Source organism: Silurus meridionalis, chromosome 15, assembly GCF_014805685.1.
Source record: "Silurus meridionalis isolate SWU-2019-XX chromosome 15, ASM1480568v1, whole genome shotgun sequence".
NCBI classification, from domain to species: domain Eukaryota; kingdom Metazoa; phylum Chordata; class Actinopteri; order Siluriformes; family Siluridae; genus Silurus; species Silurus meridionalis.
The window spans coordinates 14,637,276-14,664,558 of record NC_060898.1 but is presented as its reverse complement, the minus strand read 5'-3'; the positions used below and the strand labels follow the sequence as shown (position 1 = coordinate 14,664,558).

General features: G+C 35.5%; 1 protein-coding gene across 2 annotated transcripts in view; it reads right to left on the bottom strand.

Moving 5' to 3' along the window:
• The window catches only part of myo7ab (myosin VIIAb), a 54,001-nt gene extending 32,807 nt beyond the window's left edge, over positions 1–21,194 (bottom strand). For both annotated transcript variants that reach the window (XM_046867219.1, XM_046867220.1), the window contains exons 1-11: positions 20,865–21,194; positions 7,640–7,702; positions 6,719–6,832; positions 6,435–6,587; positions 5,173–5,357; positions 3,748–3,869; positions 3,217–3,359; positions 1,363–1,476; positions 1,151–1,189; positions 716–830; positions 557–633 (exon numbers count right to left, since the gene is read on the bottom strand). In XM_046867219.1, the coding sequence (XP_046723175.1) occupies positions 557–633; positions 716–830; positions 1,151–1,189; positions 1,363–1,476; positions 3,217–3,359; positions 3,748–3,869; positions 5,173–5,357; positions 6,435–6,587; positions 6,719–6,832; positions 7,640–7,657 (1,080 nt within the window). In that variant the 5' untranslated portion in view covers positions 7,658–7,702; positions 20,865–21,194. The remainder of the gene's footprint in view (positions 1–556; positions 634–715; positions 831–1,150; positions 1,190–1,362; positions 1,477–3,216; positions 3,360–3,747; positions 3,870–5,172; positions 5,358–6,434; positions 6,588–6,718; positions 6,833–7,639; positions 7,703–20,864) is intronic.
• Positions 21,195–27,283: the final 6,089 nt, after the last annotated feature.

The window sequence follows — 27,283 nt, the reverse complement described above, 5'->3', positions numbered from 1 at the left end:
ACTATGTGACATAAAAGGGGGCTTTTTTTTACTCTCATTTAACCATGTGGTCAGATATACATCTCTTGGACACAAGTGAGTGATGAGATATGAAGGTTGTGTCTGAGTGTGTGATCTGATTCACAGCACTGATCTAATCTTAAGTCTTAGTAACTTCATGGTCAGAGCTGTGGTGCTTTAAATTAGACTAGTATTATGTTGTAAGGCCTATGGTTAGGAAACAGAGTCAAATGAATTAGTTAGAAAATTTCACAAGCAAAAAAAAAAACCCCACAAAAAACAAAACAAATAGAAATCCTATAATATAAATAATAATAATACAAATAATTAAAAACAATTAAAAAAACTATTTCATGAACATCAACCCAGTCTGGTTTAAGCCACACCTATTGGATTGAAATTTTAAGACAGATAGATAGATAGATAGATAGATAGATAGATAGATAGATAGATAGATAGATAGATAGATAGATAGATAGATAGATAGATAGATAGATAGATAGATAGATAGATAGATAGATAGATAGATAGATAGATAGATAGATCATCCCCTCACCTCTAGCAGAGCTGCTGCTTTGGCTAGATCAGGAGAGCACACAATTACACAAGCATCCAGGTTTTTTACCATCCTAGCTGTGAAAAAAGGAACGAAACATTATTTGACTACGCAAACCTAAAGTGATTTAAACGCTGTCGTTTGTGCACTGTTGTGTACCCTCAAAGCGCAGGTTGCCCATGTGTAGGATGGCAGCCAGCAGCTTAGAGATCTCCCAGTTCTCAGTGTCTGTAAACATCAGGACCTTCATTGCTGACTGGATGCTGGAGTACTCCTTTATTCAAAATCCACCAAATACATCAATTATTATAAAACTGTAATTGGGTACAAATAATGTGGCATGAATGTCCCAATAACTTAGATAAATATCTTCTTTATGTATTGTTGTATTAGTTTTCTGCATTCTGTTTGGATCACAAGAGCACATACAGTACATATATACATACACACATACATACATACATACATACATACATACATACATACATACATACATACATACATACTCACTGTACAGTACATACAATAAACTTGATCTCCCAGCTCCATAAATAAAAGATGACCAAACCATCTTTTATCCAATATGTCACTTACATTCATGTCGTCCCTGCTGTCACATTCCGTACAGTTGCCCTACAAGACGGACAAAGATGGAAGGACACAGAGAAGGACACAGTGAAGGACACAGAAGAGATAACTATCATGATCTTTGTATTCATAAAAGAAAATCATAACTTTCCTGAAAAATGCAACTAAACAGTTTTAGGTAGCAACAGTAATTAGTGGTTTGGTCTGCAGCCCCTCACCATGGTCAGATAGGTGTAGTCTGAAGCCTGACCTAATCCCAACTTAGACTTCTGCTCTGGGTTCATACCCTGCAGCATGCAGTAGAAAATGTGGTAGTTTCTCTCGTCTGGAGCCTGCATGGAAGACTTGCTGAGTTTATAATTTTCAAGAATTGATCTTTTTATATGTAAACATTAAAAAAGAACCGACATTTAAAAATGACTTAAAAGGAGCCTAGCACATGACGATTAATATACACAATATACCAGTTGGAACCACTCGCATCTGTGTGCAAACAGCAAGAAACTGTAGGTTTTTTTTACTATAAGGCTTATTGGCATTCTTCACTGTCACTTTACAAATGCTACACTAGGTACAGTATAGTAGCTGGTATTGAGATTAAGTCATTCAAATCTAGATTTATTCACAGATTTATTCTCATTTATTCACTCATTTATTATCTGTCAAAGTGTAAAGTAAACCTTATTACAACACAGCAATGTTAAATGTTTTTGATTGATTCTGATTGGTCAGAAGGTGGTAATTTTCTATACAAAAAAACAACAACAAAAAAACAGTAGAAACCCTCATAAACCCCTTATTTGAAACAGTCTTAATTTTCTTATAATGGGAATTAAATTGGTTTGAATTGAAATTGTAATGTTTATGTGTGTCTCTCCTGGCAATGTGTTGCCTTTAATGGGAGGCAAGTTATGTCTTGTGGATGCCATTAAGGACCAATAGAATATCTTTGGCAAATTGCAGATCACATGTTTGTACCTACTAGACACCAATGGGGACCAGACTATCAAAACTTTGTTTTTATTTTCCATAGAAATTCATCTAAATTCTGGCATGGTGAACTTGTATCTTTTCTAATGTGAAATTACTGTTATAAATATAAACATGTTTTTTTACATGAGAAAACATGAGATTTTTGAAATGTGTTAGATATGTATTAGTCAATAAATGGATCACAACAAAAAAAAAAGCAGGAATTACAGCAACTGAGTCAGACAGTATAAATATGTAAGCAGTGTTAAGCCTCCTTGTCTTTTAAAGATAAAAAGGCACCAATGTACAGTTTCACGTTTAAAATTCCCATCAAATTATTTGATTATATCTGTTAAGAAATGCATTAAGATGATTGCTTCTGGCTTTTGGTGAACCGTTAACAATGGCACAACCAAAAGTTGCAATATAAATAGACAGAATGGTAAGAAGAAGTAAAGCTGGAGCTAATTTCTTTTCATGCAGCTGAACATTACACAGTCAAACACCACCTAGATTCGATCTCTTTTTAGGCTAATGGCTAGTGGCTATAAAGAGATGAGCTAACAGAGAAATCATTCATGCATAAGTCTTTGTTTTCAAAGTGTATATGCATGTGCAATAATTTGCATCTTTCTGATTATGCCAAGAATGATACCTCATGATACTGCTCAGCGTAAACTGATTCATTGTCAAGATGTAGATAGAAATTAATCCTTGGTAATGTAATGAATTATATATTAATTGATCTGTCAACAATGATTATAGTAAGCATGCTGTATATGTGAATTGGACCTTCTTTCCTTAATTATCACTTTCAACTATCAGATTAACCATTAACCCTAGTTTACATTATGCACTTTGTTGGTTTAAATAATTAAGTCATTATCATCAAACCAAGAAAAGCATTGCTAAACTTTTTTGTATTGGATGCTCAATGATGTCCTTATGATCTCCCTACTCATCTATTGGTGTAATCAGTACAAATTATCAGTAGAGACCCACAAGAACAATTGCAGCTTCCATTAAAGCCAATCGGATTCGTATTATTACCATTAAAACCATTACAAATAATTATTTTTTTAATTAGCATGTTGTCTTACCTGTCTGCATACTCTTGACTTTTCCAGCAGGTACTGCTCTATCTTTGCCCCCTCGATAGCTCCTTTTTTGTTAAAGTGGATATCAATGTACTTCCCAAACCGGCTGGAGTTGTCATTGCGTATGGTCTTTGCATTGCCGAACGCTGAAGAAAAAAAATACTTCTGCTGAATTGATCAATTCTACTGAACTGAAGTACAATACTCTTTTGTTCATGCAGGGACACTTTTGTTGGTGCTTTTGTCAAAAAAGAAAAAAAAAAAGAAAAATAATACATTGGTGGAGTCCTGCTGCACCACTGTATTCATAGCACACATTTTCTGTTTGAAAATAGGCTGTAATAAGTTAACAAATCCTGTTTTTTGTATGTTTGTTTTATTAAACACCAGAAGACCATTACATTTTATGCTTGCTAATGTTTTCCAATGAGAATCGTCTCCCATATGGAGATCTGAACAACAGGCTGATGTCATTTAAGACAGATAGGCAATCCTCTATGTCATCATCAAAGCCAAAATAGTGTTCTTTCTGACCTTCTAGGATGGGGTTGGCCTCCAAAACCTGCTGCTCGATCCATGAGTGCTGTCCACTGATAGCAGCTAGGAACTGCAGAATCAACTTGGTGCTCTCAGTTTTTCCTGCTCCGGACTCACCACTTTAGTGAACAACACATCAACAAATTACACACATTGCTTTTAATAAAAAAACAACAAACAAACAAAAACGTAAAAATTCAGGCACCAAAAAATGAAATGAATATGAAAGTTTTTTGACTATTAAGTCTAATGTTATCGTTCAAAATATGGCATTTTATAAACCTGAAACCTAGACAAATTAATTTTCAATCAGAAGATAAGTTTAGCAGTGAGGTCCTCATGCACATCTAGTGTTACATTTAAGTCTGTAGAGCTACGTTTTTTTTTTTTGGTTTTGGTTTATTGGTTTGGCTTGTAAGACAGATTCTTCACATAGGCAGATTTAAAATAGTATGTCGAGATTTATGAGGAGACTTTTATATTACCGTTTTTGGAAAAGAGTCTCCAGTGTTAGCAATGTGTTACCTATGAATTTATATAATTCCTTTTATTGAAACATTTTCAGGAATTTGTGCCTTGTGGTTTCTTCATAAATTATTTTTCAATTGAGAGAGAAAATGAAGCTAATGAGGGAATGGCTGCTTGTAATTTATAACAGGAAATCATTTGTCTCATGGATGTGAGAGAGGTTTTTACTTGTCACATGTACATTACAGCACAGTGAAAATTTTTCTTTATATTTCCAACTTGTAAGGAAGCTGGGGCTAGAGCACAGGCTCAGCCAGGATACAGAGCATCTCAAGCAGAAATGGTTAGGCACAACATTGGCAGCTTGGCAGTTCAATGGCATGAACCCCTGACCTTCCTTAGAGCTCAGAGCCTTAATTTTATCATTTTTGAGAGACACATGTAGTTCTTTTTATGCAACAATCAAGGAAATTTAATAGTATGAAGATTTGATCAAACAAATATATAATTGTTCCCATTGTTAAACTTTATTTTCATTGAAAAATCCTCCCATAGAGTGAATAACAGCTTTACACACCCTTGGCATTCGGACCCCCTTGGCATCTCTTGTAAAACTTACAGAGTTTGAAAACAAAGGAACAGGCATGTGTCTTTCAAAAATGATAAAAGACTAGGTGTTTCGACTTTTGACAGACACTGTAAACATGTTCAAAGTTGCTGTTGTGAAAGTGGGGAGTAGGGTGGTAACATTAACTCTGCATCATCATATGACACGACTGTTGATTTTCCTATAACAGCACATTAAAAAATGTTTAACTTTACTAAAATAAAAAACCTAAAAATTTGTTTTTGTATTTGTAAGGTAAATTACTATTATTTCATTGTAGATTTCATTTACAGTACATTATTCTAATACATATTCTAAACATAGTGCATGCACAGTGTTGTGGGTACCTAATGATGCAGCACTGGTTCTTGTTGTTCCTCTGCATGCTGAAGTAGCAGTTGTCAGTGATGCCGAAGATGTGTGGGGGCATTTCCCCGATTTTTTTATTAGTGTACAGGCGAATGTGGTCTGCTGTGTAAATAGGCAGCAGCTGGTAGGGGTTCACTGCCACCAGGATCGAACCTGTGTACGTCTGAAAGTAAGCTGTTTATTAGTAAGGTGTTTTATCAGTAAGGTCTTTATTAGGTGTCTTTGGGCTACATAATGCGGGTAACACAGTAATAAATAAGTTGTAATACAATCCAAAAAATAATGAGCAATAACAGTAAAAATACTGTGCAGTGCATTGCTTAATTGCATTGAGTCATAAATAAGCAAGATAACAAAATGAGAATTTAATAGCACCATGAAACCATGCATTTTTGTCTAAATTGTCAATTAATTATTCATAAAATTAAATTGTGTTTTTCAGTTTTTTCATGTAACAAAAACAATTTTAGGATTTATGTAGATTTCATTGCAAGACTTGGTCATGTTGCAGTTATTTTTTCAAAACATAAATTATTAAATGTTAGTTATCCTAGCATCAAGTCTAAAATATTCTAATATCATTAGCACATTACCTAAAAATGTGTCATTACGATGGAATTTTTTTACTTGTTTTGTAGTAAGATCTTATAGCTGTTTCCACATGAAAGTAATGGAGATATTGCTGTCAAGTTGTTGTTCAGGAGATCAGGAGAATATGAATATGGGTCTGTGGGCTGAACGATCCACTATGGGTATATTCCCATGTAGTTACATTATCTCTGACCATCAATGACTGCTGTGGAAATCACATAGCAGTACTGTCCTCATAATACTGTTTACCATAGTATAGAAATTAAGCTAACAGACAAAAATATGTATATTTCACTTGATTATTATGTGACATGATTTTCCATAAAAAAATAGATGCTTACTGCAAAGCAATGATCTTACTATTTTGAAAGTATTAAATTAAAAACATAACATTATGACATATCACAAGCATTTTTAGTTATTTTACATTCAGTTAGGTCATAGCTTAAAGCTGATAAGGGTCATGTTGTCCTTCATCAAGTATTTCAGTGGTGAAAATGGCTGATGGATACATGACAATGAACCAAAAAGAAAGGTCATATTCTAGCAAAACTGGCTGATCTGAGGTAACACAGATAATGGCTCAAATGAAAAACTATCTGTGCGCCCCCCAAGGATTTAATCCCACACATAGTAATTGTACACTCACATATATGACCCTTTCTTTGTAGCGAATAAACAGGTTTCGGAGAATGCCAGCTTCGTTCAGGTCTCCTAGGCGAATCATATCCTCCACGCCATGGATGGAGGTTGGGTGCATGGGCTTTATGTTTGTAGCATTCTGAGGAGAGATCCAGTGCTCCTGCACACATGCACAGCACACTCACATTACATCACCAAAGCAGCTTTACACAGATAATATGGTGACACTGAAGGTCAAGTGACAAGATAGCAATGGTGGAGTGTTTGTCTTTGTCTTACTGAAACCCTCACCTGACCCTCATCATCCAAGACCTGGATCAGGCCTGAGTCACAGAGCTTAACCACAGCTCCAACTGGAACATCAAACGACCCGCCTGTCTTGAGATCCAACCAGACATAATCCCCCTGTAATGATCAATCACTCAAACAATCAATGACTCAATGAACCAAATCACTTTGACATATCTAGCAGCATTTAAAAACAGAGAACACAGCTATTTTCACAGGATTTACACAAAGATAATACAATAGATAACAGCATTAGTACAGAACCACACTATAAAGCCCTTCTTATTAGAAATATAGCCAGGACTTTGGAAGATGAGAGAAAGAGATCAATAATTTAGGGAAAAGAGATTAGATTTTTTTTTACAACCCCTCAAACAGGGCTGAAATAAATCATCAGTTGTATACAGTTACATACAGTTGTATATTATAATATTATATTATAGTAGTATAAATGTGTTATGGGCTATGTTGTATTCCTATTGTTATTTATTAAAAAGTGAAAAAAATCAATATTTCATTAAATCAGCTTGTTATTAATTTTATTATTTTTAAAAATGTTTATTATTTATAATGTATTATATCTATTAATACATATAAAATAAAATAGATTATTTATTTTATTTTTTATTTTATGCTGAATAATAGCTGTCAATGCCTTTTGATGTAAACAAAATATAAATAAAAATAAATAAAAACCCCACAAAAAAAAAACAAAAAATATTTATTTTATTTATTTTATTTTTATTATTTATTTTATTTGTAATTTTATTTCATCATGTTTTGGTAAGCTGTGACCACAACTTAATGATCCAATTTCTAGACTGTACTAAGTCATGGCCTAGGTAGGGAAGCCTGTTAATACATGTGATTAAGTTGTAACCAGACAGATATTGTGTTTCCTGACAGATAGGGACAGAGTCTTACCTGTTGCAGAATGACCATGTTTCTGTTTTTTTACTTCTTGGCATTAGTCACCATATGATTGTCCTGAATAAAAAAAGAGAACATTCACACTAAGGAGAGAGTTTTATTGTTAAAACGCTGAATTGTACCAATAATGTAAAAAGTCATTATTCACACGTCTAAGATTAACATGAGACAACTGACTTAATCATGTCAAAAATGTAAAACAACCAAACTAATTAACTAACAAAAAAATGCAGTAGATCAGCACACAGTCTGCCAGCCCTTGTACAGTAATTCACATGGCCTAGTCACATGATCACATTTTCCTTGCCACCACTAATTAGCATACCTGAGCTTGAGTGTGAATTTCTGTTTGTGTGTTTGTCAAGCCTTTGTTGGTTTCCTTGTATTTTTTGGGGTGTATATATATATCTCAACTTTGTGCCTATTATTTATGATGTTGGTTTCTAGTTTTGTTGTTTTGATTTGCATTTAATGAAATTAAGTTGGCAGACACCGGACCATATGATTCAGATTCATAGATTGGTAAGATTCATATGCATGTTATTAACATGCCATTCCACATTCAGTTCCCATTCGCTGTTATAATAAATTCCACTCTTCTGGGAAGATGTTTCATTAGATTTTGGGGTGTGGTTGTGGACATTTGTGTTCAATGTAGGGTGAAGAGGCATGTGGTGCAGTCAGCATTCCAATTTATACCAAAAAGGTGTTCAGTAGGGTTGAGGTCAAAACTCTGTAGCAGGCCACTCAAGATCTTTCATTTCAACCCATGTAGACCATATCTTCATGAAGTTGGTTAAGTGTACAGGGGCATTATCAAGCTGAAACCTTTTTGGGTGACCTAATTCAAGTGAAGGTGAAATGTAATGCTACTGCAACCAAAGGTTTGGGAAAGACAACAGTTTGGAAAAGAAGCACATATAGAAGAAAAAGTGAGGTGTCCCAATACTTTTCTCCATGTTACATGACAGTGTAAGAAATCACATATAAAGTAACATGTGCAAACATTGTTTAAAGTCAAAATTTCAAATGTGTAGTTCATGAGACTTCACAGACACCATATAAAGTAAATTAAATCAGTTCATTACTATTTAAATTCTTTTGCACTGTGCTAGTCAATAAATAATAGCTCATCTGTTCCATGTTGTTCCAACTTCTCGCCCTTCTGTTTTTATTTTTTTGTTAAGGCGAGGATAGAGCCTGAAATGTTGAACGGTACGACTTCATAATGCTAACCGCACCTGAAATGTCTACATTGCATTCTTTTTATGTGGATGTCTTTAGGAGCGTGTCTGTGTTATCCTGATCTTTCATTTGAAGCATCTAATCACCTGTGATGCACAGCTGATATACGCCTATCCCCTACCTACAGCACAGTTCAGGGAAATGGCAGGGACAAATTGCTTCTCTGTGAAGATTCTAATCATATAATTGGATAACAGCTTGTATTTTGGTCTCAGAAAGTAGCAAATGGAAGCAAAATACCACAAAGGAGCTAATGGACTGAGCTCTGAGCTTGGACACTAACACTGACGTGATGCTTCCTGGTGGCTACTAAATAAAGAAGATGTGAAGTTCGTCAGGGACACATGAATTGCTCTATGCTAATTAGCTTGCAGATTAGCTCTGTCAGAAATAGCACTGTAGTGGATCACTGAGAAAAGGACTATATCAAATGTGTACATATGCGGTAAACATTCAAATTCCTAGGACAAAGGACTTCCTGTTTGAGCTGGTGCTGATGTAAAAAAACTGTTGCTCTGCTTTTAGCCATGACAGGCATTAAAGTAGCACTGAGTCACATGGCCAAGACTGTCAGCACTAATCTCTTCTTTATTTACTACTCTGAGAAGACTTAATGGAAAACATAATTAAAACACATAGCACAGAGCAAGTGACTAAATGCACTTCTACTCCACTGACCTCTACCCCTAGCTGGAAGCAAAGAGCTAGAAAAGTGCTGTTAGATGTATTTCTAAGGCCTAGTGCTTCACATTAGTATGACATGATGTAAGAATGGATAGGTGTCACACATGTGCTTTTGTTTGTTACATGTGTTATTTGTTTGTTACTTAACTGTGTGCTCCTGTTTTGTGTTTAACCCTTAGAAATCCTGCTGTTTCTTTTTTATGGCAAGCCAAATGTACTGTTTCTCTGTACATCTGTTTTGACATTGTGTGCCTCTGGTTTACTTTAATTACAGATTGGGTTTTTTTTTGTTATGACAGAGACTACACCTAGTAAAAGACACATACTTGAGATGTGCTTTCCACCCCCTAGTCACGGACAACAATGCATTTTCTTTTTTAGGCTGGACTTTCTTTTGCTACTAAGGCTTTTTATGAAATTTTAGTTCAGTTCATTTCTATTTGATTCTTGAAAGCAATTTGGTTGCAGCATACAAGCAAATCACATAACACATACTGCAAGACAGACAACTCAAACACAATACAAACAACCAGTTTCCTTCTAAGAGGTATTTACCTTAAATTCAAAAACTTTACAGCTTTGGAGATAAATAAATGTCTACAATGATTTGTTTTACTAATAGGATTTGAAATTCATGATACATATGGTAGGAATCATCTAACAAAATGCTCTGGGCTTTATGCAAAACCTGTCTATGATATAACTGTTCCATAGTCATCTGCTTCCTTCCTGTAATTTTACTTCCCTGGTTAATAATCCTCAAAACTTTTTTTTTTTCACATTTAGAGAATTAAACTAACACATCAATGAAAAAGATAAAAGCGAATCATTCTAGGATCTGCAGAACATGCACATCAATATTTTATCCACATTAAATTATCCTAGTTTATGCAAACATTACAACCTTTGCTGCCCTCTTTTACACAAAGCATCGGTATTTAGAGTAAAAAAAAAAACTAGACAGCACCCAAATACTTGTTCAACACTTTCAATACCCACTCTATTAATTGCTTATACTGAATAGATTTCCTCCTAAAGTTAAAATCAATAGTCATCTGCTAGGTTTTAAGAACATAATGTTTTGAAAAATCATTTTGACACCAAATGGTAAAATCACACCAAAATTACCACAGGACCTCCTACTATAGAATCAGCAGCAAATTTTTGTAAAATATGACTATTTCTAAAACTACTCCTAAAATCATTTGTGTACTAAATAAATGATAAGGAACAGAGGACACAACCTTGAGGTGACCCAGTAGATGTAGATTAAAATTCACCCTTTAGTTCACAGAGCAAAGGCAGTAGGATGAAAGGTATCAAAATAGTTTAGTAAAAAGCTCACCAGCACATTGGTGAATGTCAGACCATGTTTCCAGACAGTGTCGAAAGTGGCCAAAAATGGAGCCTTAAAACCAACCCTTGCTTTAAGGCTACAGGCTACACCTACTATAACCATGAGGTTATTGTTGGATTTGCAGGATTTCGTTTGCAGTTTGGAGATGTTTCGGCAAAGTGCCTGACTTAACTAACACTTTTGTGGGTGAATAAGCACATCTCTACAGCAAAACACCAAAACCTAGTGAAATTCTTTCCCCAGAAAAGTGGATGTTAATTATAACAGCAAATGGTGCTAAATGTAATGGGAGGTTAAAAAACACATGGAAATCCTATGATCAGGTGTCCACAAAACATTTGTCCTTATGGTGTGTTATTTAAAATATACATGTACATATACAGATATACATAAAATGTGTTGTACACTAATACAAATACAACTGTTAAAAGAAAGCTTGCTAATATGGCTTACATTGCTCCTGATTAAGACTAGCCAGAGCAGGAGGCTTTTACTCTTGTCAATTTATTGATTTTCTGAGAGCCCTTTTGGAGCATTAACAGATACAGATAGAGATAGTGGAAGAAAATACTAAAACTCCTTCTGTATACCGATACTCCTGAAAATGTTGAATAGTCATTGTGACTTACTGCTACACGTTCTATGTGTATGTTCTGCAATTTTACCAGCAGCATCACATCTTCTCCTAATGCACATCAGCTGCACTGAGGTCTTTAGGGCTTAGTCACATTCCTAGGGATAAAAGCCTGCTGCTAATTATTCAAACCTCTAATTTACATATTTCTGTTTAGTCCTTTCCCTATTCAGTAATGTGCTCTCATTCATCTTTGTGTTTTAGAACGTTTCCAGAGCAACCATCTGTCTCATAGGAAAACAATGATAGTGTGAAATTTGGGTATAAATGATGCAAAAATAAACGATATGTCCATTTACAAAGGAATTTTCAGACATAGGGTCAGAAATATGTCAGCCTTATAGAATTCCTAATAAGAAGATTATCTTGAGGCCTAGCAATGCCAAGATTAGGCATTGTGCTTTATATTAATACGACTGAGCAGAATGGGGCATGGTGGTTGTTAAGGTAAAAAGACTGATTTTTGTGATGCTACAGTAGATATACATCCCCAATTCCAAAAAAGTTGGGTCTTTGTGCAAAATGTATATAAAACCAGAATGCAATGATTTGCAAAACTCATAAATCCACATTCTGCTCTCAATAAAAAAACATATAAAATGTTTAAACCGAGACTATATACCATTTTAAGAAAAAAAATTATATCTATTTATTAATTTTAATTAAATTTTTTACATTTTTCAGTCACCTTTTTTGGAATTGGGGTTGTAAAAAGTTTATACACTCCTGATGTTAGCTTTGGTGATAAAACTAAGATAAATCACATTTGGTCTTTTTTCACTTCGTCATATAACAACCAACAAAATTCAAGTAAAATCTTCACCGACCAGGCATAACATTATGACCTTATAACATAATGATCAGTGAAGCGAATAACACTGATTACCTCTTCATCATGGCACCTGTTCGTGGGTGGGATACTGTATATTAGGCAGTAAGTGAACATTTTGTCCTCAAAGTTGATGTGTTAGAAGCAGGAAAAATAAGGCAAGCGAAATGATGTGAGTGAGTTTGACAAGAGCTAAATTGTGATGTGCTAGACGACTGGGTCAGAGCACCTCCAAATCTGCAGCTCTTGTGGGGGTTTCCCAGCCTGCAGTGGTCAGTATCTATCAAAAGTGGACCAAGGCTCACTGATGCACGTGGGGAGCGAAGGCTGACCCGTGTGGTCTGATTTAACAGACTACTGTAGCTCTCATTGCTGAAGAAGTTAATGCTGTAATACTTGACGGGTCAGGACTGTTTTGGCAGCAAAAGGGGGACCAACAGAATATTAGGCAGGTGGTCATAATGTTATGCCTGATTGGTGGCCATAAAGTTATGCCTGCTCGGTGAAAATATACATGATTTAAGTAAAAAAAAAAACTGGTTGTATAAGTATGCACACCCCTTACCTAATAGTAATAAAGCATCTTTTGCTTGTAATACAGATTCTACCATTGAAGATATTCCACAGTTATGTTATGATTTATATATAGGCTCTGTCTGGGCCAAAACATTAATCTAAACCTTTTAAACTTTGTTGACTTGTATTTGTGAATTGGGTCATTATTGCGCTAAATATACAATTATAAAAAATATCTAAATATAAATATATTTTTCACTGATCTGATTCTGTGAAGATTCTTCACTGAATCTTCACTTTTCACTGATCTTCTACTGCTTTGTGCCTAAATGCTAGACCAAGCCACTATACATTACATGTGGATAGATGGATATACTTATACTCAGATGTGGTGTTTTCAGCCTTCACATGTTCTCCTAAACACATTGCCCCATTAGCCACCCTTCACCAGCTTCCTGTAGCTGCTTGGTTCAGATCTAAAACACTGCTGCTTGCCTATAAATCCAAAATTGCGCCAGCACCCTTCTACCTCACAGCACTTATCTCATTCTGCACTGCACTATGCTCCTTCTGATCCTGAAACACTCAGTTGCTCAGTTGGTTCTAAAATCTCTCAGGGCACAATAAAGGTATACATAAAGACTCTTTCTGGCACCTTGGTGAAACAAACTTCTACTTGAAGTCTGAACAGCTGAGTCACTAGCTGTCTGCAAATGACGTCTAAAGACCTATTTCTTCCAGAAGTAATTAAAATGATCTTTTCTGCTTATATTCTCTCCCAACTAAGATGTTAGACTAATATTTTCAGTCTGTGATCTAATTAACCAGAATGTATTTATTGATAGAGATTTTTCAAGCACGTTTGTAATTCTGCCATAAATGCAAATGTGGTTTTCCCCTTAATGTTGCCACACAGTTGGGTGCATACAATGCATTGAATGTCCTTTTATGCTCTATCATCAAAATTTCCCAATCACCAGAACTAAAAGGACCCAAAATAACGAAGTAATACTAAAAAAAAGCATTTCATTATGTGATGTTTATGTGGAAAAACAACATTGGTAGTAAGGTGAACTTCGCTTATGTTGAGTTTTACAGAATCATCCATCAAACAGTCATTTTATCTTACAGTGATCCCCAAAATTTGCGCATTTTACATTCTAAGACCCTCAGTGAGTTCAGAAAATCTGAAAATTGGATGGAACCCCACAGCCCCTATGGTATCTTAGTGAATTCATCTAGACATTATGTCACTCTAATACAATAATGTGTTTTAAAAATTTTGTTAGTGAACATATAGCTTAAAATGTTATTCCTAACGTTCCTGAACATTCGGTTCCGCTGCGGATTTCCATGAATTTTAAGATAATCCACAACTTGCTGTTAGGTTCCAAATGAGAACCCGCTAATTTTCCGAGCCACGAGTTCCAAACCGCGAATTATCGGGGGTTGACTGTAATCCTTTTCAATACATATTCTGGAAATGATAATGAACAGCTTTTGAATATTAAAATCAACATTTTACATATAATTGTCCCATCTCAGCTGCATTTCCACCTCACTCACATATTACCCAATGTAGTCTCCAGGTCTATGATCACCCTAACAGGATTACATTTGTACAGTATGAAGAAAATTGTTTAGGCTCCTTTTTCATATATGTATTATTTACAGCTTTAGAGAACTACATGAGGTACTATATATGCACAATGCATTAAATAAATGATAACTGACCAAAAAATAGTCCTATGTATTTTTTTGTATGAGACACTGACAGTCAACTCTATATCCCATAAAAGATAGACTACATTAGACAGTATTTACAAGTATGTGGACATCTGACCATTACATTCATATCATCTTAGACCTGGGCCTTTCTTTATTTTTCTTCTGCGAAGGCTTTCCACTAGATTTTATGGCAGTGACTGGGATAATCTTTGCTCAATCAGCCACAGTAACAGTCTAGTGGCTACTAATAAAGGCTGAAGTTCATTAAAGTTTATTTAGTGTTCCAATATGTTGTTCTTTACTTTAGTGTACTTCTACACAAACCTTGATAACCAAGGTCTTCACTGGCCTTGCTTTGTTTAAGGGAACCCTGTTTACTGGAAAAGAGTTGGGCCTCTTAGTTCCTTAATGCTACAGCACACACACTTTAACCATTGTGTTCTTCCACTTTTTTTTTAACTGTTTAGGGAAAATTCAATAATTGGCATGATAGGCAGGTGTCTAAATACTTTTGGAATAAAGTTTGCGTTTAAATGTGTAGTTTCTCACTTAATTAAACAGTTTTAGGTCCAGTCTTTTTCCTAACAGGCTGTAGTTACAGTGATGTGCTTTGAAACAAAGGTCATTGATCTTAAGCTGAAAAACCAAGGTATTCTTGGAGTTGTAAATATACTGCTAAAAAAAAACAGAAGTTTAGCAACCTCTTGTCCTGGAGCATCCCCATAGTATGGAAGCAAGATTCTACTTATAGCAAAAGTTATTACTTTATCGAGCACATTTTATGAAAGATCTTTAAAGTAGGTTAGGGGTTAGATGGTGAAATTCACTGCCTGGCTTATGTTTTGTAACAGTCATTTTGTAACCAAAGAACTGACACATATAAGCAGATTTACTAAAACAAAGCTCCAGAGTTCCTGAGTTTGATCAAATGATTTCCCATGCTTTTCTAGGATTGTCCTAGAACATGGTTCCCACACATTGTTAAAAACCTGGAAAACAAAAGCAATGACCTGGAAAAGTGGAAAGATCTAACACAATACGTGCTCTAAATATAACACAGTGACGCTGAGTAAAAGATCAATAGTAATTCCAGCTCTATACAAATTACACGTTTATCTTATTAATGCAATCATCCAGTAAATTTATTTCATGTCAGGTCACATTACATTATCCAAATGCAGATTATTATCTTATGACAGTATGCATTATTCCTTAATGAAGTTTCATTATTATGTAAACAGTAGAGTCCTAAATTTACTCTACATATATTTATTTTGTTATTATTTTTTCACCAGCCCCCTAGATAATATCTCATCAGTAAAGGATCTCTGACTAAAAAGCATAGACTTCTAATATCAAATTGATCATATGTTGTGATCATAGTAATCAAAATGTATTTGATTCAGTCAATCTTCAGAGAATTGTATATCATAAGGTGTGGGACATTGTAATATACGCTTATATAATAATAAAAGTCTGGAAAAGTCCTAGGAAATAGATTTTTCTGAAAAAAGTGGGAACCTGTAAATGTGTTTTATAACCCTTCAAGTTACAGGCTTTCCTGCTTCTAACTACAGTGCCTCAGACAGTGTCTCAGAAAATGTGGCAGCTGGGCTACCATTCATTATTATCTTACAGCTTGTGCATCTTTTATGCCAGTCCTTTTCCTGTTTTTTTGCCAAAGAGAGTACAGTGCTCTGTCTGTGTAGAAGGTTTATCCGGATTTGCAGAATGTTGTACAAGTACTTTCTAGAACTGAGTTTTAGAAATTTCAGAATCTAATGAAAAATATTGATTGAAAAGTTGAGACTTCAATCCTTAGCACCTCCAATCTGCCAATGCAAAGCCTTTATCATGACTTGGCTTTAGGAGCACTGCAATAAGGCTGATTGTAACTTCTTCCAACCTGGAATTTGCAAGAAAACTCATTTAATTGTTCTGTACACATGAACAGGATCAAAGTTAATAAACTCAAACAAAGTTCCTCTATCCAGGACGGATATACCTTTTTGTGAGTTTAAAAATATGGAATTTCCCCTCACTACATTTACTGATTCATATTATATTATGAGCATATACTATACCGTTCTAACCTGATATGCCATGCCACAGAATAATTCGCTAAAATATACATAAACATTTAAATAAGTGGTACATGCTGTATTATGAGAACCCTTTGATCACATATCAAGCCAAGCCTCTCTGAACATGGTGTCCCATAAATGATCTACAAGCTTCTAAGGTTTTGGCCAAATAAAAAAAACAATTCCAACACTTACAAAATGCACTGTACATACAAATGTTTGTAGACAACTGGACATAAAATGAATGTGTAGTCCCCATATGCTATTATAATAACCTCCACTCTTCTGGGAAGATTTTACACTAGATTCTGGTTGTGGAGATTTGTGCTCATTTAGCCACAAGGCTATTAGTAAAATCAGGGTCCAATTTAGTGTTAAGAGGCCTGGGGTGCAGTCAGCGTTCAAAGTCATCTCAAAGGTGTACAATTGATTAAAGCCACTCAGAATCTTCCACAACAAACCCTGTAAAGCATATCTTCATAGAGCTGGCTTTCTGCACAGTGGCATTGTCATGCTGGGACAGGTTTGGGTCTCATAGTTCTAGTGAATGTAATGCTACCACATCCAAAGACATCCTATACAATTGTGTGCCTCCAACTTTGTGGTAACAGTTTGGGGAACCATATATAGCTGGAGAAGTCAGGTGTCCCAATAAATTTTTCCTTCTTACTTTTACTAACAAATGATAAATAAATATATAACCAATGATTTACTGATAAAACCCAAAAAGGTTGAAAACTCTATTAAGGCTTTTTTTTTTATCAGCAATTCATTGATTAGTTATTTAGTCATGATTGGTTAGTAAATTTGTAAGAATAAAACAAATGCAATCATGAGGGCTCCTGTGCTAGCTTTGGCGTCTTTAATTTTTGCTGCAGTGAGCTGTTTGGGGAAAAAGGAAAACATGGGAAATTCACTTATATGAAATCTTGTATTCAAAGGAAAAAACATAATGATTAAAAAGCTGAATAAAACATTCAGTACATGTCTATGTCCACAATTGATTGATTTAAAGAACATCTTTGATTCATCCTTCTGTTAAAAGCTGTTTACGAGTTTACTCACAAGTCATAGACATTTCTTTATCTTTAATAGATTTAACTCTTGCAAATTTCCGGAATAATTATTTGTTGTTAAACCCATTAAGTATAATATTGTGTCCCCACCCCCTGAAAGTGTATACAGAGATAAAATTCATCCTTTATCCTGTCAATCATTATTACCTTTTGCAAGCTATTCTATTCAAAGGATTAATATGTATTTGAGTCTGTTCTGAGGTGAGCCTGGTTTGCCTTGCATTCAATAGGATGAGATATAGAGCCCTCGATTTGCTCTATATAAAGATGTCATGTACAATGTGATGCGATCACAACGAGCATCCCTTATAAATTTTCAGTGGAACAGAGGAGATCTATTCAAAATATAGACATCTTTTAGACCATACAAAAATATTTTTCACCTGTTTTAAACATTTTTTAACAAGTTCACTCTTAATTTTAATTTTACTTCATTTTCATGTTTCATCACGGTTTTATTATTATTATTATTTATTTATTTATTTTAGAAAGTTTTCTTTTAATTTGTTTTTAATTGTATTTTTTCCACAGCCTTGTTTTTTTTTTTTTTTATTCTGATTGGTTAAAAGGCATTGATTAAATGAAAATGATTCATACTGTAATAATGTCCCATTTCTGTAGTAACAGCTCTTACACAGTGACTTGGACCTGTATCAGATGGAACATTTGTGAAAGGAGTGTCCAGTCTTATGTATCAGTAACAGAGATAGAGAGAGAAAAGAGAGAGAGAGAGAGAGAGAGAGAGAGCGAGAGGGGGATACAGTATATACAGTGAGGAAAATAAGTATTTGAACACCCTGCTATTTTGCAAGTTCTCCCACTTAGAAATCATGGAGGGGTCTGAAATTGTCATCGTAGGTGCATGTCCACTGTGAGAGACATAATCTAAAAAAAAAAAAATCCAGAAATCACAATGTATGATTTTTAAACTATTTATTTGTATGATACAGCTGCAAATAAGTATTTGAACACCTGTCTATCAGCTAGAATTCTGACCCTCAAAGACCTGTTAGTCTGCCTTTAAAATGTCCACCTCCACTACATTTATTATCCTAAATTAGATGCTCCTGTTTGAGGTCGTTAGCTGCATAAAGACACCTGTCCACCCCATACAATCAGTAAGAATCCAACTTCTAACATGGCCAAGACCAAAGAGCTGTCCAAAGACACTAGAGACAAAATTGTACACCTCCACAAGGCTGGAAAGGGCTACGGGGAAATTGCCAAGCAGCTTGGTGAAAAAAGGTCCACTGTTGGAGCAATCATTAGAAAATGGAAGAAGCTAAACATGACTGTCAATCTCCCTCGGACTGGGGCTCCATGCAAGATCTCACCTCGTGGGGTCTCAATGATCCTGAGGAAGGTGAGAAAACAGCCCAGATCTACACGGGAGGAACTGGTCAATGACCTGAAGAGAGCTGGGACCACCGTTTTTAAGGTTACTGTTGGTAATACACTAAGACGTCATGGTTTGAAATCATGCATGGCACGGAAGGTTCCCCTGCTTAAACCAGCACATGTCCAGGCACATCTTAAGTTTGCCAATGACCATTTGGATGATCCAGAGGAGTCATGGGAGAAAGTCATGTGGTCAGATGAGACCAGGGCGACTGCACTGTATTCAGGTGAGGATGACCGGGGCTATGTATTGCGAGATTTTGGGGAACAACCTCCTTCCCTCAGTTAGAGCATTGAAGATGGGTCGAGGCTGGGTCTTCCAACATGACAATGACCCGAAGCACACAGCCAGGATAACCAAGGAGTGGCCCTGTAAGAAGCATATCAAGGTTCTGCAGTGGCCTAGCCAGTCTCCAGACCTAAACCCAAGAGAGAATCTTTGGAGGGAGCTCAAACTCCGTGTTTCTCAGTGACAGGCCAGAAACCTGACTGATCTAGAGAAGATCTGTGTGAGGAGGCCAAAATCCCTCCTGCAGTGTGTGCAAACCTGGTGAAAATCTACAGGAAACATTTGACCTCTGTAATTGCAAACAAAGGCTACTGTACCAAATATTAACATTGACTTTCTCAGGTGTTCAAATACTTATTTGCAGCTGTATCATACAAATAAATAGTTAAAAATCATACATTGCAATTTCTGGATTTTTTTTAGATTATGTCTCACAGTGGACATGCACCTACGATGACAATTTCAGACCCTTCATGATTTCTAAGTGGGGAACTTGCAAAATAGCAGGGTGTTCAAATACGTATTTTCCTCACTGTATATATATATATATATATATATATATATATATATATATATATATATATATATATATATATATATATATACATGACTGGTGAGATATTCCTCACACATCATATTCCTCACAACATGTAATTGCAAATGGAAAAAAGTATGATGGGTCATTCTTTAATAAAATAAATGTCTTGACAAGTTATAAGAACAACACTTCAGGACATTATAAAATATTTATTGTAGTGAGAAGTTATTAAACGCATCCTTATACTGTTTAGTGATTTGAATGCATCCTTCTACTGTTTAATAATTATTTCCATATATTTTGCCCTGCTGTGTAATTAAATATTAAAATAATAATAAAAAAATATCCATTATTCATTATAAAATGGTCATTTTAAAATGCCTTGCATCTGCAGATATTCTTGGCATTAACCGTGCACAAACACACATTAATGTACAGTATTATAACAAGTATTAATATGAATTAGTATAAACATAACTCTGAGTTTCTGTTATTAAACAGAATCAGCAGCTTTTGTGCTGTAAGATTTAGAGGGTGGCCCTCACTTTTCAATTTCCCTCTGATCTGATTTCTTAAGTGTCCTCACCTGATGAAAAAAGAACACTTATGTGCATCTTTCCACTCTACCTCATTTTTTTTTTATCCAGGTATATAAACTCAGATCATATTTTGTAGGTGAAATCAATCAAATCAGTATAAATATGTTAAACTAATTCGAAGGGCCTGTAATTGAGGCCTGTCACTGTAGAGAAAATAAAATAGCAGTAAGAGGCTTTTAATTAAGCCTGTGTAAAGCATGTGGTGCTCTAGGCAGCTTAAACCCTGCTGCAAGTTTACTTACCTTTCCAACTGGCAAATTCACTCTTCTATTTGTCTCCTTTTCACTCCATTGTGTCCTATCGTTCATGAAACACTCGAGCAAAGTCCACAGGTGTCTGCTTGTGATGAACTCAAAGTCAGCAGCAGCTTTGAGCAGCTATTGTCTCATCTGTCAAACTTCTTTCTTATCCTTATACATATCAAACAGGTACATCATTCCAAGTAAAGTCTTTCTTTGTTCTTCTACTCTTCTTCTCTTGACTTTTATATGAGGAGCTGAACTTGCTACCTGTTGCTGAGAGATGCTGGATCCGGCAGCAGCAGTAGAGCAGTGATATGCTCAGCAGGTCACTCAGCCCCACTCCTGATCCTGATTAAAGAAGGGAGGGCTTAAAGTGCACGTGGAGCCGCGAGATCGAACAGCTGATGCAAAGGTCTACTGGGCACCACACCACATTGTTATGGTCACGTCTCTCCAGCTGCTTCCTCTCTCGCTCTTTGATTGTATATGAGAAAAGGTCAGTGTTTTTCCATCTAACAATGGAAGCAGGGTGTGACTGATATTACCAATGAATAGTTTGTTTAGGGAAATGACACGAGCCACATCACACACAACATAGTGTTACAGAAAGAATTATTAAGAAATTATTAATCAGACACCATGTAAAAGGCTTTTGCTAAAATATTTAATTCTGATTGGGCGATATTAATTCTATAGGTTCTATAGTTACAATTCACAGAGGGTCTTGTAAAAAGAAGGAAAAAGAGGAAGGAGTCTCCAGTGTTCAATGAGTATGTTTTTCATTTGTCAGTATCAAGCTTTTTTAAAGAGAGAAAAGAGAGATTGCTGAGGGAATGAGATGCTATTCATAGCTGCTATAACATATTTGATAACAGGAATGTGTTTCACCGTTAAACATAACTATAAAGGGATAAAAGTTGATTCGCCATGCTTTTATTTAGTTGCTTAATATTGGCAAAATGCTCCAGTGTATATAAGAGAAATAATAATACACTTTTGGAAATGCTGTTTTTGATTAAGTTTAATTAAATTTATTGTTTTTTTTTTTTTTTTACAATTAAAAATTAAGATTAATATAATTACAATTTGGGTCTGGCTGCATCAAAACACTCTCTTGTTAATTATAAAAGCATGCCCCAAGTGTTTTTTTTTTTTTATTATTTTAGATTTTTCAGTGCCCTCACATTATTTGCACCATGGTAAATATGTGCAAAAAAGGCAGTCACATGTTTTCTTTTGCTAGTTGTTGATATTTCCTGAAGTCTATGATGCTATTTAGCATAACAAAATGTTCAGGTCCTCTGGCACCAAAACAACCCCAAAACATTAAAGAGCCACCATCATATTAAACCATGACCATGAGGTACTTTTTCATATGGCTGCCTTTCTGTGTGCATCAAAATCATCTCATGTGTTTATTGCCAGAATAACTCCAGTTTGGGGATCCCATTTGAAGATTCTAGTAGATTCTCCTTCCTTACTATTCAACTTCTCATACAGCTCCTCATATGCCTTTTCCTTGGCTTTCGCCACATCCCTCTTTACCTGCTGCCACATCTCCTTGTACTCCTGCCTACTTTTCTCATCACTCTGACGATCCCAATTTTGTTTCGACAACCTCTTTCTCCTTATGCTTTCCTGCACTTCCTCATTCCACCACCATGTCTCTTTATCTTCCTTTCTATTTCCAGATGTCACACTAAGTACCTTTCTAGCTGTCTCCCTTATCACTTCTGCAGTAGTTACCCAATCATCCAACACCTCTTCAACACCACCGAGCCTGTCTGACCTCTTCCCTGAACCTCACACTACACTCTTCCTCCTTCAGTTTCCACCATCTTATTCTTCTTTCAGTCCTCACTCTCCTCCTCTTCGTCCTCACCTCCAAAACTATTCTACAGGTCACCATCCGATGCTGTCTAGCAACACTGTCCCCTGCCAACACCTTACAGTCTCCAATCTCCTTCAGGTTGCATCTCCTTATAAAACATAGTCCACCAGTGTGCACCTTCCCCCACTCTGATACGTCACCCTATGATCCTCCTTCTTCTTAAAATAAGTGTTCATCACTGCCATTTCCATCCTTTTAACAAAATCTACCACCATCTCCACCTCTCCTTAAGACCACACCTACCCATCAACTCCTCATTACCTCTGTTCCTTTCACCAACATGCCCATTAAAGTCTGCCCTAATCACCAATCGTTCTTTCCTAGGTACACCATCTACCACTTCATCTAATTCACTCCAGAATCTTTCCTTTTCCTCCATCTCACAGCCAACTTATAGAGCATAGGCACTAATGACATTTATCATCATCCCTTCAACTTCACAAACATCACCCTATCAGAAACTCTCTTCACCTCCACTACACTCTTACTGTACTCTTCCTTCAGAATCACTCCTACACCATTTCTCTTTCCATCCACACCATGATAGAACAGTTTAAATCCACCTCCAATGTTCCTGGCCTTACTCCCTTTCCACTTGGTCTCCTGAACACACAACATATCTACCTTTCTCCTCTCCATCATATCAGCTATCTCTCTCCCTTTACCAGTCATAGTACCAACATTCAAAGTGCCCACCCCAACCTCCACTCTCCTACACTTATTCTTTCCCTGCCATCTCTGTAGATGTCTACCTCCTCTCCTTCTCCTCATTCGGCCAACAGTAGCCCAATTTCCACCGGTACCCTGTTGGCTAACGATACCTGTTTAATTAGAAGCATATACTATGTTTACAAATGTATTTGGACACCTGACTTTTCCAGCCATCTGTGGTTCTTCCCCAAACTGTAAGCACAAAGTTGGAGGCACACAATTGTATATGATGCCTTTGGATGGGGTAGAATTAAATTTTGCCTTCACATGAACTAGAAGAACCAAACTTGTTTCTGCATGACTATGCCACGGTGCACAACGCCAGCTTCATAAAATTATGGTTTACATGGTTTGCAGTGGAAGATCTCGATTGGCCTGCTATAAAGCTCTGACCTTGAACCTATATTTGGGATGAATTTGAATGCTGACTATATTATTATATTATTATTCTATTACTATTATACGATTTAATATTATAAATAAAATGTATTATTATTAACTAATGTAAAACTAATGCCCTTGTAGATGAATAAGCACAAATCTCCTAAAGGTTCTTACTGTAACTATAAATTTACCAGTGACCATAAAAACAAGACTGAGGCAGGATAGAAAATAAGACAAAAAAAGTCATTTTTAATATTTTATTTCAAAGTCATGCCACAAGTTGACATAAATTACAAAATAGAGAAAATAAATAATTCGAGAGTAAATATAAAATAACCACAGTGTAACCCAGGGAACAGACAAAGAAATAAAAGCTACAGCTTTCTCAACGCATATAAATGATAAAATGTAGACGATTGTTTATTTCAACAGAAAAATTCGATGGACAGATATAAAAGATTCAACAAAGGTGTATAAACTGTTGCTAAAAGAGACTTGTTATAAAGTTCTCAGCGTCTGCTACCATATATAGAGTCATCATGCAAGTTTATATCAGCACTGCCTTTTTTACGATTTCGACGTTGGCAAAAAAAATACAAGAGTATCACAAGCTCATTCTCCGGATGTCTGAGTTGTTACAAATTAGAATAAAGACTGAGGAAGGAGAAAAAGTCACACTTTCTACAAGCATTGTCTCGAGTATTAAGGCGATGCTGCTCCGTGAACTTCGAGAAAGCAAACATGGCACATTTCACCATTTGTGATTTTCTTTGTCTGAGAGGAGCTTCCAGTTAGTCACAGTACATGCAGTGATGAAGACTGGCGAGCTAGTGCAATCGAGACAAACTGAGAGACGGAGAACAAATAAAGTGTTGCCATTCATTATATGATATTATTATGGTTGGGAAAAACTCACGACACATGTATGGCGACCTAGTGCAAATATGAATACGAGTTCATTATGACGCAGTTAAAACACAAAAGTATGTGGTGATGAACGATCAATTTATGATGATTTCTCTGTAAAAAGTAAAAAAGGAATATTATGGAATCCCTTAATTGCTTTAAAAAAAAATTAAAGTTTTTAAAAAGGTCTTTTTCATAAAATCTCTTTTGCTGACAGTGTTTTATTACATTGCTGTTCTAAACTGGCAGACAGTGTCTGTAAATAAAGGCAAAAACAGAGCCAAAATAGAACTGTCTCAGTATCACACAGGACTGCTCTGTGCATTTAATAGTGAGTTGAGTGTGATAAAGTTAGGAACATGCTAGGAGTAACAGCAGAGGTAGCAATGTAATGAGTTTACAGCAGATTACGCAGCCAAAGGGGTTTTAGTGCAGCTGCGTCCTGTGTGTCGAGAAAAGAAGCTTGGTGTTTGTCCAGAAAGAAGGGAAATTTTGAGGGAGTCACAGCCAGACCCAAAAAGGGATAAGAACAACTGGAGTAAGGATCGTGATTGGAAAAGCATTTTAATTCGCATTTTGGAAAAACTATGAAACCATAATAACCGTTAATTTTAGAAGCGAGCAGAAACACTCAATAATGGCATTCCGCCTCAATAGAAACGTAGTGAGCGCTTAAAAAGTTTCAAACTTACAAACTGCAGTTAATATTGTCATGAAATTGCATTCGGAACATCCATGAAACTGGATGTCCAGCAGGCCAATTTAGCAAAAATGTATAGCTACTGACGCATACATACACTCATGCCTGTTCAAAAGCTGAGAGATCAGCTCACTGTGTCACTGTGAACTGGTGTTAAGCACATGCAGCGTAAGCTCAGACCTGCATTTGCAAAGCAGCAGCAACGGCCATATCGCCACAGCACAAAGACTACTCTGTGGGTTGTGTCTCATTTGAATGTGGAACACTGCAAAACAGTCGGCGTAAACCAAGTGTGACTGTCCACCTGACTACGGACATACAGACATGCACAATTCAATTTACATAATGGTAATAAATGTACATTCCTAAATACTGTATGTTTGGCAAGACTGAGACAAAAATAAATAAATAAATTAATAAATAATACAGCGGATACAATAGAGTAGTAATTATAATATGTTAGACAATCAATCAATGAAATAAAGAAATAAATAACATTCAATACATTTTACAGAAGTGGCACATTAATCACCGTCATGGCATTTCTACAAAACAAATTCAGACTGAAAATGTAAAAGACAATAAAAAATAATGTTTTTAAATGTTCCTGCTGATTAAATACAACGTGAGCCTGAAGGTATGGATGATGGATATGCAATCATTATCATTTTTTGGACTATAAGACTTGCTTTGCACAGCATTTATATCTGCACATTTATACGTTAGCCATTTATTGGAACCAGAGAATTTTTTTTATGTTGAAATTACCATTAAATTCTAATTGCCGCTACAGACCTACTTTTTAAAGTGCTGGACATAAATTCAAGTGTGAATTGTATCTCTGCAATTCATGTGATCAGTTGCCAGTAATACAACATGCATGTTATATTTAATCAACATTCAACAAAAAAAAATCACTGACTCTCTGGGAATGCTTCTCAGACCAGTTACCATGAGAACTAAGACTAAGTAAAAGCTATTTAAAGTAATGTACAAGCTATAGTTCTTGCATTGGACAAATACCAATTAAATAAAATTCTTAACTTTACCATTCTTTACAAAACTCCTTTCCAGCTTGATGTTTTCTCACAGATTTGGTCTGATTTGAACATTTTCAATTGCTTGTAATGTTTCACAAGCATGAACGCTAACGCCTTAAAGGCTAGTCACTTATTTTTAAGTAAATATAGTAGAATTATGGCCTCTAATGTATTTACGTGATCCGTGGTTATGATTAAATTGATGATAAACAGATGAAATTAAGAACTAGCAAACTAATAAATGTATATCGAAGCACATCAATGAAAATATATACAAAAAGTTTCAAATTAAAATAAACATTTGAATACTTTGTAGTTTTTTGTGGTTTAATACCAAATGGGTGTCTTTGTTGTCTTAGATAATCTTAATTTTTGACAATAGATTTAATAATACAACCAATGGAATATGTTCTGGAAAACTGCACTGGTTTAAAACAGCGTAAAAAATCTAAAATATGAAAAATATCTAATGATCTAATGATCTAATGTTACTTTACAAATATTTCAAAGCAACATTAGTTGTTATTTGAGGTTTATAAAGGTTTTACAAGGGAATGAGTTGAGACATACCTGGCAACCCTAATGCTAGCACTTTAAAATCATTGTTACAAGAGCTACTATTATATAGGGGATTATAAATAGAATGTCATATAGATGGTATTGGCCTTTTTTTTTAATTTAAAACTTAACAATAGAACTACTGGCATTATACCTGTGAAGGACAGTGCTACATTTAGCGTTGTACAAACATAACATTAAAAGATTTTGATACTAGAGCAATTATGTT